The sequence below is a fragment of the Myotis myotis genome, unplaced genomic scaffold, assembly GCF_014108235.1.
Source record: "Myotis myotis isolate mMyoMyo1 unplaced genomic scaffold, mMyoMyo1.p scaffold_m19_p_22, whole genome shotgun sequence".
Classification (NCBI taxonomy): domain Eukaryota; kingdom Metazoa; phylum Chordata; class Mammalia; order Chiroptera; family Vespertilionidae; genus Myotis; species Myotis myotis.
The window spans coordinates 1,102,021-1,113,346 of NW_023416327.1; the positions used below are offsets into that span (position 1 = coordinate 1,102,021).

Here is an 11,326-nt window from a genome sequence, read left to right on the forward strand (position 1 = left end):
TGCGGACTGAGGGGTCCCGGGTTCAATTCCGGTCGAGGGCATGTGCCTGGGTTGCGGGCACATCCCCAGTGGGAGGTGTGCAGGAGGCAGCTGATCGATGTTTCTCTCTCATCGATGTTTCTGGCTCTCTATCCCTCTCCCTTCCTCTCTGTAAAAAATCAATAAAATATATTTTTAAAAAAATGTTTTTATTGATTTCAGAGAGGAAGGGATGTGTGCATGTGGGTGCATGTGTGTACATGCATGGACGTGTGCACACACATGTATGTGAGTGTGTGCATACAGTGCATGCCTGTGCGCACATGGTCACATACGTGCATGTAGCTGTAAGTTCACATGTAGATGCATGTCTACGCACGCACGTGTGCATGCATGTGTCTCCACATATACACATGTGTTGCTACATGTGCACACACCTGCGCGTGTGTGCGCATGTGTGTGTGTCTGGTCCTCCACCAGCTCCCTTGCCCGCTCCCACCCCCGCCCCAGGGAGAAGACCACCAGCAACTGCAGGCACCTGCCTCCCCACCCCCCACCCCCGAACGGGCTCCCCGCGTGTCTGTGCTCGGAAAAGCGGGCGCCCCCCCTCGTGGGGTCCCACCCTCACCGGCCTCGCCCGCTGTCTCCTGCGACGCAGGCCCCATGAAAAAATCTGCTTGTACAAGAACACCGCCTCCCTCCTCCTCTCCACGCAGCCCGTCTCAGCAGGGAACGCCCAGCCCCCCGTCCGTCCGTCTGTCAGCTCCCGCTCCCTGCCGGGGGCAAGACCCCTTTCGGACCTCAGGCCTCCCAGGTCCGACCCATTATTCCCGAGACAGAAACCGGGCCCACAGGCGCCCGCCCCTCGAGGCCGCGGCCGGCGGGTTCCTTTCCTATAAAACAATCTAGAAACCGCAGCAAGCATCTGACTCCCACCCCAGCCGCTGGGGGCAGCCGGCCGGCGTGCATGTGGCCGGGGCGTGCTGGCCACGGGGAGGCGGGAAGCCCTGTTATCAGGAACCTGAACCCCAAACACAGATGGGCGGCAGGGGGGCGGGGGTGGCAGTGAGGGCAGGACCGAGAGCAGCAGGCGGCAAAACCCGCAGAAACCCAGAGGCCTGAGTTTTCCACTGCATTTTTAATTTTTTTTTTAAATTATCTTTTTATTGATTCCTGAGAGGAAGGGAAAAGGAGAGAGAGAAACATCAATGATGAGAGAGAAACATGGATTGGCCGCCTCCTGCACGCTCCCTACTGGGGATGGAGCCTGTAACCCGGGCCTGTGCCCTTGACTGGAACGGAACCCGGGACCCTTCAGTCCGCAGGCCGATGCTCTAGCCACTGAGCCAAACTGGCTAGGGCTCTCTCTCATCATTGATGTGTCTCTCTATTTTTCTCCCTTCCTCTCTGAAATCAATACAGAAATATTTCAGCCCTGGCCGGTGTGGCTCAGTGGCTAGAGTGTCAGTCCTTGGACTGAAGGGTCCCGGGTTCGATTCCGGTCAAGGGCATGTACCTTGGTTGCAGGCTTGATCCCCAGGCCCGGTCGGGGGCATGTGCAGGAGGCAGCCCATCAATGTGTGTCTCTCTCACATCGATGTTTCTCTCTGTCTCTCCCTCCCCCTTTCACTCTCTCTCAAAATCAATGGAAAATATTCTTAGGTGAGGATCAACAAAAAATTAAAATAAAATACCTTAAATGTATAAAAAAGGGCTTACTTTTTCCTTAAAACAACAACAACAAAAACATGTCCCAGGGTTGAGGGTCCACGAGGCTGGGTGGGCACGGCTGCGGTATGACATCTGTGCGTGCAGGGGCCGTCCACGAGGGGCCCGGCCGCAGGACGAGAGCCAGGCCACCCTCGTGCGGCTGCGGAGGAATCCGCCCCGACAGCTGCTGAGACCCATGGGGGGGGGGGGTAGCTGCTCCCACAGGCCTGTCCCCCACACCCAGGAGCCCCCTTGGGCAGACAGGCCTGGCCACCTGTCTCCGCCCGTGGACCCCAGGCACTTCCTTCCCTCCGTGCCCAGCTCTCTCCTTGGAAAAGTCCCACCATCAAGTCCTCTGAGCCCGGCCCATGTGGCCCAGTGGCTGGAGCACCAACCTATGAACCAGGAGGTCAGGGTTTGATTCCCGGTCGGGGCACAGGCCCGGGTGGCGGGCTCGATCCCCAGTGCGGGGCGTGCAGGAGGCGGCCGGTCCGTGATTCTCTCTCATCATGGATGTTTCTCTCTCTCTCCCACTTCCTCTCTCTCTAAAAATCAATAAAAACTTATTTTTTTAGAAAGTGAATAATACAGGAACCTACTGGAAGGTGCTGTGACGAGACTGAGTTATTCTGTGTGAGGCTGGCAGCACCGCCCACCCGCCCTCCGCGTGCTCATGGCGGCCAAGACCTCCCGGGTGCAGTCGAGATCCAAAGCTCCCAGCTCCCTGGTCTCACGGCAGAGGGAGGAGGGCGCGGCGGGGACGAAACCCACCCGCTCAGCATGTCGGCAGGAATAGAAACGTCCATGATGAGAGGATCATGGACCGGCTGCCTCCTGCACGCCCCACACTGGGGATGGAGCCCGCAACCCGGGCCTGTGCCCCGACCGGGAATCGAACCCTGACCTCCTGGTTCCTGGGATGATGCTCAAGCACTGAGCCACGCCGGCCGGGCAGTAAACCCTCCTCTTACCCCTGGCCACCAAGTCTTATGTTAGAACCCTCGGATGGCTCACGGGGCCAAGCCATCATGCGTGGAGCTCTGGCCCACCCTGCCCCACACCCCGTGGGACCAGAGCCTCGCCCTCACACAGCAGGCACACAGAACCGGCCCCTTGACCTCGGCTCCTACAGCACTAACACCCACCTGCAAACTCCTATTCGATCCTCAAGACCCAGTTCAAAAATCCCATCTGAGCCCTGGCCGATGTGGCTCAGTGGATAGAGCATCGGCCTGCAGACTGAAGGGTCCCGGGTTCGATTCCCAGTCTAGGGCACATGCCTGGATTGTGGGCCCGATCCCCAGTAGGGAGTGTGCAGAAGGCAGCTGATCAAAGATTCTCTCTCATCATGGATGCTTCTCTCTCTCTCTCTCCCCCTCTCCCTTCCATCTCTGAAATCAATAAAAAATATATATTTCAAAAATAAAACAAGTCACCTTCATTTAAAAAAAAGAAAAAAATCCCATCTGAGAGCTCAAGAGGCCGTCGGGCGTCCCTCACAGAGCCGCCTGTCATCCCCGCAAATCCTCCCGGTGCTGACACAGCAGCTCAGCCACCACTTGGCGTGTGAACTGCGGCTCCCCCCGGGGGTCAGGGGGCGGGTCAGGGCTCCCGTGTTTACAAGCCCGACGCCCGATGGCCAGGAAGGCGTCCACGTCCAGACAGGGGGGGGGCCTGACCCCGGGGGAAGCAGGCAGCCCCCACCCGGATGGCGGGAGGCCCGGGTCTCGCGTCTGGAGAGGGTCCCCGGATGCCCGAGCCGGGTCCAAGGCAATTCTCCCGTCAGCCGCCGGATGATCCAGAACGAGACTCAGATGAAACAAAACACAAAAGCAGACCCACCCCAAAGTGACAAGCAGCCCTGGGCTCCGAACTCTCTCTGGAGGGTTTCCACATCGTCAGGAGCCTGGAGACACCCTCCAGGGATCCGGCCCAGAACCAACGGGGGAAAAAAGAAAAAAGAAAAAAGTGACTTTCCCCAGACGGTTCTGAAATCCCGTGTCAGCCCGGCGCCCGCGGCCGAGACGGGAAAGAGGGAAGAACACGGGATCGATCGCCTGGGACGCGGCCGCACAGGCCTCTGTCCTTCCAGTGGACGGGACCGTTATGTCTTTTCAAACCGCAGTCCGAACGTCAGCACACACACAGATCTCGTTAAAACAATCACATGAATTCCAGTCAAAATCCCGCCCGGCCAGCGTCGCTTTAGTGGCTGAACTTCCACCTATGAACCAGGAGGTCGGGGTTCGATTCCCGCAGGGGGGATGGGGGGGGGGGACGGGGGGACGGGACTCGATCCCCAGTGGGAGGCTGCAGGAGGCAGCCGATCCGTGATTCTCTCTCATCGTGGATGCTTCTCTCTCTCTCTCCCTTCCTCTCTGAAATCAATAAAAATGGATTAAAAATAAAATAAATCCTTTGAAAGGCTAAGCAAGACCCTACTGCACCCCACCATCATCTCCCGGAACAATCTGAGTCAGAGAGGACGGGAGAGGGAGAGAGAGAGAGAAAAGCATCCATGACAAGAGAGAATCATGGACCGGCTGCCTCCTGCACGCCCCACCCTGGGGATCGAGTCCCCCCTGGGAACCAAACTGTGAGCTCCTGGTTCATAGGTCAACCAGACACTCAACCACTGAGCCACACCGGCTGGACGTCAGCATTCTCCTTTAAAAAGCAAACATCTTGCCCTGGCCGGTGTGTCTCAGTGGGCAGAGCGTTGGCCTGCGGACTGAAGGGTCCTGGGTTCAATTCCGGTCAAGGGCACAGGCCTGGGTTGTGGGCTCGATCCCCAGTGGGGGGCATGCAGGAGGCAGCCGATCCATGGTTCTCTCTCTCTCCCTCTCCCTTCCTCTCTGAAGTCAATAACAAAATATATTTTTAAAAAACAAGCCTGCTCTACTGGGTCAAGCATTGCATTCACTCACCCCTCGTGCCGTGGCAGGGCCAGACCTTCTGCGGCCCCGGGCGGGCGGACGTTCCCCACCCCTGGGCCACGGGGGTACCAGGGCGCGGGAGTGCCTTCTCCCGGGAGCCCTCCCTCTGGAGGCTCGGCACACACAGACACAGAAATTCTTACCCGAAAGCTCAGCACCCTGGCCCTGGGCCGCATCCCCGTCAGGGCCCCCTCCCCTCATCCGCGACGGAGAGAGGCCAGGCCTCCCTCAGGGCCACAGCCTGGCCGACATGCGGTGCGGCCCGGGCCCCGCGGCCGAACGGCAGACAAAGCTGGCTTCGCCCCACGCTTTTTTCTCTTCCCAAAGCTCCTGCAGTTCTTTGATCGTATCAAGTGACCACCTCGTCTCTTTAAAGGTCTTAACACTGTAGTTTCTTCTTTTAAAGAAATATACTTTCAGCCCTGGCCGGTGTGGCTCAGTGGATAGAGCGTCGGCCTGCGGACTGAAGGGTCCCGGGTTCGATTCCGGACAAGGGCGTGTACCTGGGTTGCGAGCAGATCCCCAGTGGGGGGTGTGCAGGAGGCGGCTGATCGATGTTTCTTTCTCATCCCTGATGTTTCTAACTCTCTATCCCTCTCCCTTCCTCTCTGTAAAAAATCCAATGTTTTAAAAATATATATATATTTATTGATTTCAGAGATAAAAGGGGAGAGAGAGAGAGAGCGCAACATCAATGATCAGAGCCCAGCTGGTGTGGCTCAGTGGTTGAGCGTCAACCTATCAACCAGGAGGTCACGGTTCGTTTGATTCCCGGTCGGGGCACAGGCCCGGGTTGCGGGCTCCATCCCCAGTGGGGGTTGAGCAGGAGGCGGCCGGTCCGTGATTCTCTCTCATCATGGATGTTTCTCCCTCTCTCCCTCTCCCTTCCTCTCTGAAATCAATAGCAATATATGTTTTAAAAAATGAGAAAGAATCATCGACCAACTGCCTCCTGCACGCCCCACACGGGATCGAGCCCGCAACCCGGCCATGTGCCCTTGACTGGGAATCGAACCCTGACCTCCTAGTTCAGCGGTTGGCAAACCTCGGCTCGCGAGCCACATGCGGCTCTTCGGCCCCTTGAGTGTGGCTCTTCCACAAAATACCACGCGCGGGAGCGCGCGTACAGTGCGATTGAAACTTCGTGGCCCGTGTGCAGAAGTCGGTTTTCGGCCGGGGCGAGTCTATTTTGGAGAAGTGGCGTTAGAAGCAGTGGGGGTGTCGGTCGGTCAGTCGGTCGGTCGGTCGGGCCGCGGGATACGCAGCGCGGGGGAGGTGCGCACGATTCGTGCAGGAGTTGAGTGAGCCAGTCAGGCAGCAGTCTCATGTGCAGTGGTTAGTGCTAGTCGCGTCCGCAATTCGTGTGCGGGTGACAAAAGATAGATGAAACAGGTCTACAAGATGAGTGTGGATGGGAGAGGTGGAAGGGGTCGACCTCAGCGAACGTACCTCCATCAGATTGAGGACGTTTTTAGCAAAGGCCAGCCGAGGAGGACCCTCATGAAGTGAATAACCATGTACCTACCTATAGAGTTTAAGTTTAAAAAATTTGGCCCTAGCCGGTGTGGCTCAGTGGATAGAGCGTCGGCCTGTGGACTGAAGGGTCCCGGGTTCGATTCCGGCCAAGGGCACGTGCCTGGGTTGTGGGCTTGATCCCCAGGAGGGGGCGTGCAGGAAGCAGCCGATCAATGATTCTCTCTCATCACTGATGTTTCTATCTCTCTTTCCCTCTCCCTTCCTCTCTAAAATCAATAAAATACATTTTTTTTTAAAAATTGGCTCTCGAAAGAAATTTCAGTCGTTGTACCGTTGACATTTGGCTCTGCTGACGAATGAGTTTGCCGACCACTGGCCTAGTTCACAGGTCGACGCCCAATCACGGAGCCACGCCGGCCGGGCAACTGTCGTCTCTTAAATGGATGGGAACGTTCCCCCCGCTGGATCTACAGCAAAAGCATAACTCTCATACCATAGCAGATGCTCAAGATAGCGGCTGCATGAACGCAGGCCACACAGGCCCCCCCCCAGCCCGCACAGCACGCACGCCCTCCCCACCAGGCCCCGGGCCGGAAGAGGTCATCTACCATCACTGCCCCGAGAAGCAGTGATGCCGAGGTGAACCCCGACACATGTCTGCCCCCAGGGAGTCTGCACTCAAGAGGGGCCACAGCGTCGGACACTCGGACACCAGGACGCGACCAGACCCAGTTCTGGGAGCAACCCCCCGGGCTGAGCCCCTGGCAGCTTCTGGGTTCCCAGGGTACTTGCTAAGCTGCTATGTACGGGGTGACCCTGAAACCTCCCCGAAGAGGCCATCTCAGCCTCGTGCCCCTCAGAGGGCCTCGTGCGTCGACGGGCCTGGTGTGTGCAGCTTGAGGATGAGAGGGTCCTGGGTTCGATTCCAGTTGCAGCTCGATTCCCAGCCCTGGTCGGGGCGCACGCAGGAGGCAACCAGTCGATGTGTCTCTCTCACATCAACGTTTCTCTCTCTGTCTCTCCCTCTCCCTTCCACGCTCTCTAAAAGGCGATGGGAAAATATCCTCAGTTGAGGATCAACCAAAAATTAAAAATAATAAAAAGGCCCTAGCCGGTTTGGCTCAGTGGATCGAGCATTGGCCTGTGGACTGAAGGGTCCCGGGTTCGATTCTGGTCAAGGGCACGTTCCTGGATTGCAGGCTGGATCCCCGGCCCTGGGGCGCATGTGGGAGGCAGCCCACCGATGTGTCTCTCTCTCACATCGATGTTTCTCCCTGACTCTCGCTCTTCTTTCCATTCCTTCTAAAAAGAATCCTACGTAATAAAGAGCTAATATGCTAATTAGACCGAAAAGCCGGACGACCTTCCAGACGGACGACCTTCCAGATGAAGCCGGGCTGCGAGGGCCGAGCCCCTTGCACAAATTCCGGGCACCGGGCCTCTAGGAGTAATAGTAATGAAAGCAAACTTCCACATTAAAAAAAAAAAAAAAAAAGGACAGTATTTCCAGACCCCTGAGCGGACGTCCCCGGCGGGACAGCCCCGGCAAGAGGCCGGCCCACCATCTGTCTCGGACGGAACACGCCGGATCGCCCGCCCGGGCTGACGCATGTTTGTCATGAAGCCCAGAGCAGTGTCAACACCAGAGAATGCGCTCCCCACCCCCCCCCCCCCCCCCCCCACCGCCGAGGCTTAGGGAGAGGAACGCATGACTCCAGTTACGTGTGACTCGGAAACCAACAGGCATGTCCACTGGGGCGCCCGGTGACTCCAAGCGGGGGCTCAGGCCCGGCCGGCGGGGCTCAGGGGTTGAGCGTGGACCTAGGAACCAGGAGGTCAGGGTTCGATTCCCGGTCAGGGCACAGGCCCGGGTGGCGGGCTCCATCCCCAGTGGGGGGCGTGCAGGAGGCGGCCGATCCGTGATTCTCTCTCATCATGGATGTTTCTCTCTCTCCTTTTCCTTTTTTCTCTGAAATCAATCAAAATATATATATATATTTTTAAAAAAGACAGCTGTGTCCGGAGAGATAACACAATCACATCCTCTATGTTTCGGACACTCGCTCTCCCCACTCTGTCCGTCCGCAGCAGGCCCGGGTCTGGGTTCGCGGTCGCAGGGAAATCAGGGCCCCCTCTCCGGCCTCCGGCCCCTCGTCTGTAACAGAAGGCGCTGGGCCAGACCCTGAGCTCGCTCGGGACGGAGGGCTTACCCAGAAATTCCGGGATCAGCTTACAGGCAGCCTCCAGCCCAAACAGCCCCACAAAACCACAGCTGCTCGGGGGAAGGCGGGGGGGAGGGAGGGGACCCACACGCTTTACAAACCAGAACCACATGCTAACGCCCTCAGCGCATTGCCGAGTTTTCTTCCCTTCTCTTTCTGACCCATCTGTCAAGAGAAATGGGATCTGTAACCATGATACACAGCCGGCCGAAGCCTGAGAGGGCCTCGTCCCCTCTCGCCTACAACGCCCCTCGGGGATCGGGGTTCCCCCGTGGCCGAGGAACCCCGACGGGAAGCCTTACGCTTAGGCCAAGTCCCGCTTGGATCGGAAAGGGGAAAAGGAAGATAAATGGTTCATGTCCACTCCCTCCTCCCCGGTATGTTTGAGCCAACGCGCTACCCATTGAGCCAAACCAGCTAGGGCATCTTTTCTATTTTTAAAAAAATATTTGTATTGATCTCAGAGAGGAAGGGAGAGGGAGGGAGAGAGAGAGAAACATCCATGAGGAGAGAGCATCATGGATCGGCTGCCTCCTGCACGCCCCACACTGGGGATCGAGCCGGCAACCCCGGCACGTGCCCTTGACCAGGACTCGAACCCGTGACCTCCTGGTTCCCAGGTCGACGCTCAACCACCGAGCCCCGCCGGCGGTGCCAGAAAGTTTTTCAATGAGACAAACGGGTAGAGGGCTCCAAAGCCATCGGAGAAAATCCGAAACAGGATGTGGTTGTCCTTTTTAACACACAATTCCCCAGGAAATGCTTCGCGTCCGCGGACGGACGGCCAGGGCTGCCAGGACGAGCCTTTCCTGGCAGAAGTCCCCGCGCACACGGGGTCAGACGCCCAAGTTCACACACATTCTGTCCAAGCCAGGCCGAGGGCGGCCCTGCCTGCTTCCTTTGCAGACACAGGCTGCCTGCGCCCCCTCGGACACGGGTGGAGGGCTGGGGGGCTGTAAGGACACCTGGGGGAGCAGCTCCCTGGATGGGGCTCAGTCCTGCGCACAGGGGGCCCGGGGAGCTGCAGGCACAGCCCCCTCTGTGCTGCACTTGGCTTCGCAGAAAGCTGTCCTCGGACCCAGCGTCCCGGCCCGCCCGCTGCTCTGCAGACAGCCCAGCTGACAACACCGGATGGAGGATGGGGGGGGGGGGGGGGGGAGAGAGAGAAGGAAGAGAGAGAAGAAAGAAAGAAAAGGAAAAAAAGAAATAAAGAAAAAAGAAAAGGAGGGAGGGAGGGAGGGGGCCTCCGGGAACAGGCAGGCAGCAGGGGCGGGAGAAGCCAGCACGGGACCCCACACTCAGAGCAGGGAGGGCCCTCGGGGATGACGGCCCCCCCAGAACCAGGGGACCTCTGGCCCCGGGGACGCGGGCGCCAGCCCCCCGCTTCTGCGCTCCATCTCCCGCGCAGGCCGAGCTGGTGCGGGGAGCAACTCCGTCGCACGTTCCCAGCCAAACCCAGGAGCGAGACCCGGGCTCTGCCCCCCACGGGCTGCGGGGCCTCAGCGGGGGGGCCCTGCCGCTCGGACCCGAGCACTGACCGCGGGGCCGCATTCACCAGCTGCGCCCTGCACCCCGGGGCCCCCAACACACGCTCCGCGGACGGGGCAGCCGAGGCCAGGAGGTGAGCGCACTCGGCCAAGGTCAACATGCCGTCCTGAGCGCCAGGGGGTCGCACGGGACACCCCGGGACGCGAGAGGGCAGAGGGGGCCCGGGGAGGGGCGCACGGGACTCCCCGGGACGCGGGAGGGCAGAGGGGGCCCGGGGAGGGGCGCACGGGACACCCCGGGACGCGGGAGGGCAGAGGGGGGCCCGGGGAGGGGCGCACGAACACCCCGGGATGCGGGCGGGCAGAGGGGGGCCCGGGGAGGGGCGCACGGACACCCCGGGATGCGGGAGGGCAGAGGGGGCCCGGGGAGGGGCGCACGGGACACCCCGGGACGCGGGAGGGCAGAGGGGGGCCCGGGGAGGGGCGCACGGACACCCCGGGATGCGGGCAGGCAGAGGAGGGCCCGGGGAGGGGCGCACGGACACCCCGGGATGCGGGAGGGCAGAGGGGGCCCGGGGAGGGGCGCACGGACACCCCGGGATGCGGGCGCGCAAAGGGGCCCGGGGAGGGGCCCTCAGCACCGGGCACGGGTTGGGGCGCGGGGGCGGCGGGGGCGAGGGCGCGGCAGGGAGAGGCAGGCGCCCCCCCCCCCCGGGCGGAAGGAGCGCCCCCCCAGGGCAGAGCGACGCGGCTCCCACCTTGAGCACCGTGACGGCGTCCGCGCTGTGCACCTGGAAGTGCGCGGGCGGCTCGGCGCCGGGCTCGGCCGCCTCGTCGGGGCCCGGGTAGCTGAAGCAGGCGCCGGCGATGTCCAGGCGGCCGAGCGGCAGCGCGTCCTGCGGGCTCTTGAAGTAGTAGAGGCAGCAGCGCCGCGCGTCGAACACGAACCAGCGGCTGCGGTAGCCGCGCAGCGGGCCCTTGCCCGACAGCTTCTGCAGGTAGCCGCACAGGCGCGCCGGCTCCCGCCCCGGCCCCGCGCCCTCGCCCCCGCCGCCCCCGCCGCCCTCGTCCGCGCGGGGCCCGGGCCCCGGCATCGCCCGCCGCGCGCCCACTGCCCCCGGACCCGCGCCTGCCCGCCCGCCGCACCCCCCGGGACGCCCCGCCCTAGCGCAAGGCAGCCTGGGGGTTGTAGTCCCGCCCCCGCCACGCCCACGCCCACCGGCCTCACGCTTGCCCGCCCGCGCCACCGCCCACGCCCTCCCGCGCAAGGCAGCCTGGGATTTGTAGACCCGCAACCGCCGGCCCGCACCGCCGCCCACTCCCTCCCGCGCAAGGCAGCCTGGGGGTTGTAGTCCCGCCTACGGCCTGCGCGCAAAGTCGCCCGGGACTTGTAGTCCGTCCACGTGGACTCCGGAGGCGGTGGGGGTGGGGGGGGTCAAGCGCACCAGGTGAGGTCCCGGTAGGCCACTCCGTGCTCGCTGCCCTCGCGTGCGCACTGTTGCACCTCTACCTAGGA

The 11,326-nt window shown here is 61.2% G+C and overlaps 1 protein-coding gene across 2 annotated transcripts in view; it reads right to left on the reverse strand.

The window, feature by feature from the left end:
• Positions 1-10,904, reverse strand: part of TBC1D2B (TBC1 domain family member 2B) — a 29,505-nt gene extending 18,601 nt beyond the window's left edge. For both annotated transcript variants that reach the window (XM_036355456.1, XM_036355455.1), the window contains exon 1: positions 10,569-10,904. In XM_036355456.1, coding sequence (XP_036211349.1) covers positions 10,569-10,904 — 336 coding nt within the window. The remainder of the gene's footprint in view (positions 1-10,568) is intronic.
• Positions 10,905-11,326: the final 422 nt, after the last annotated feature.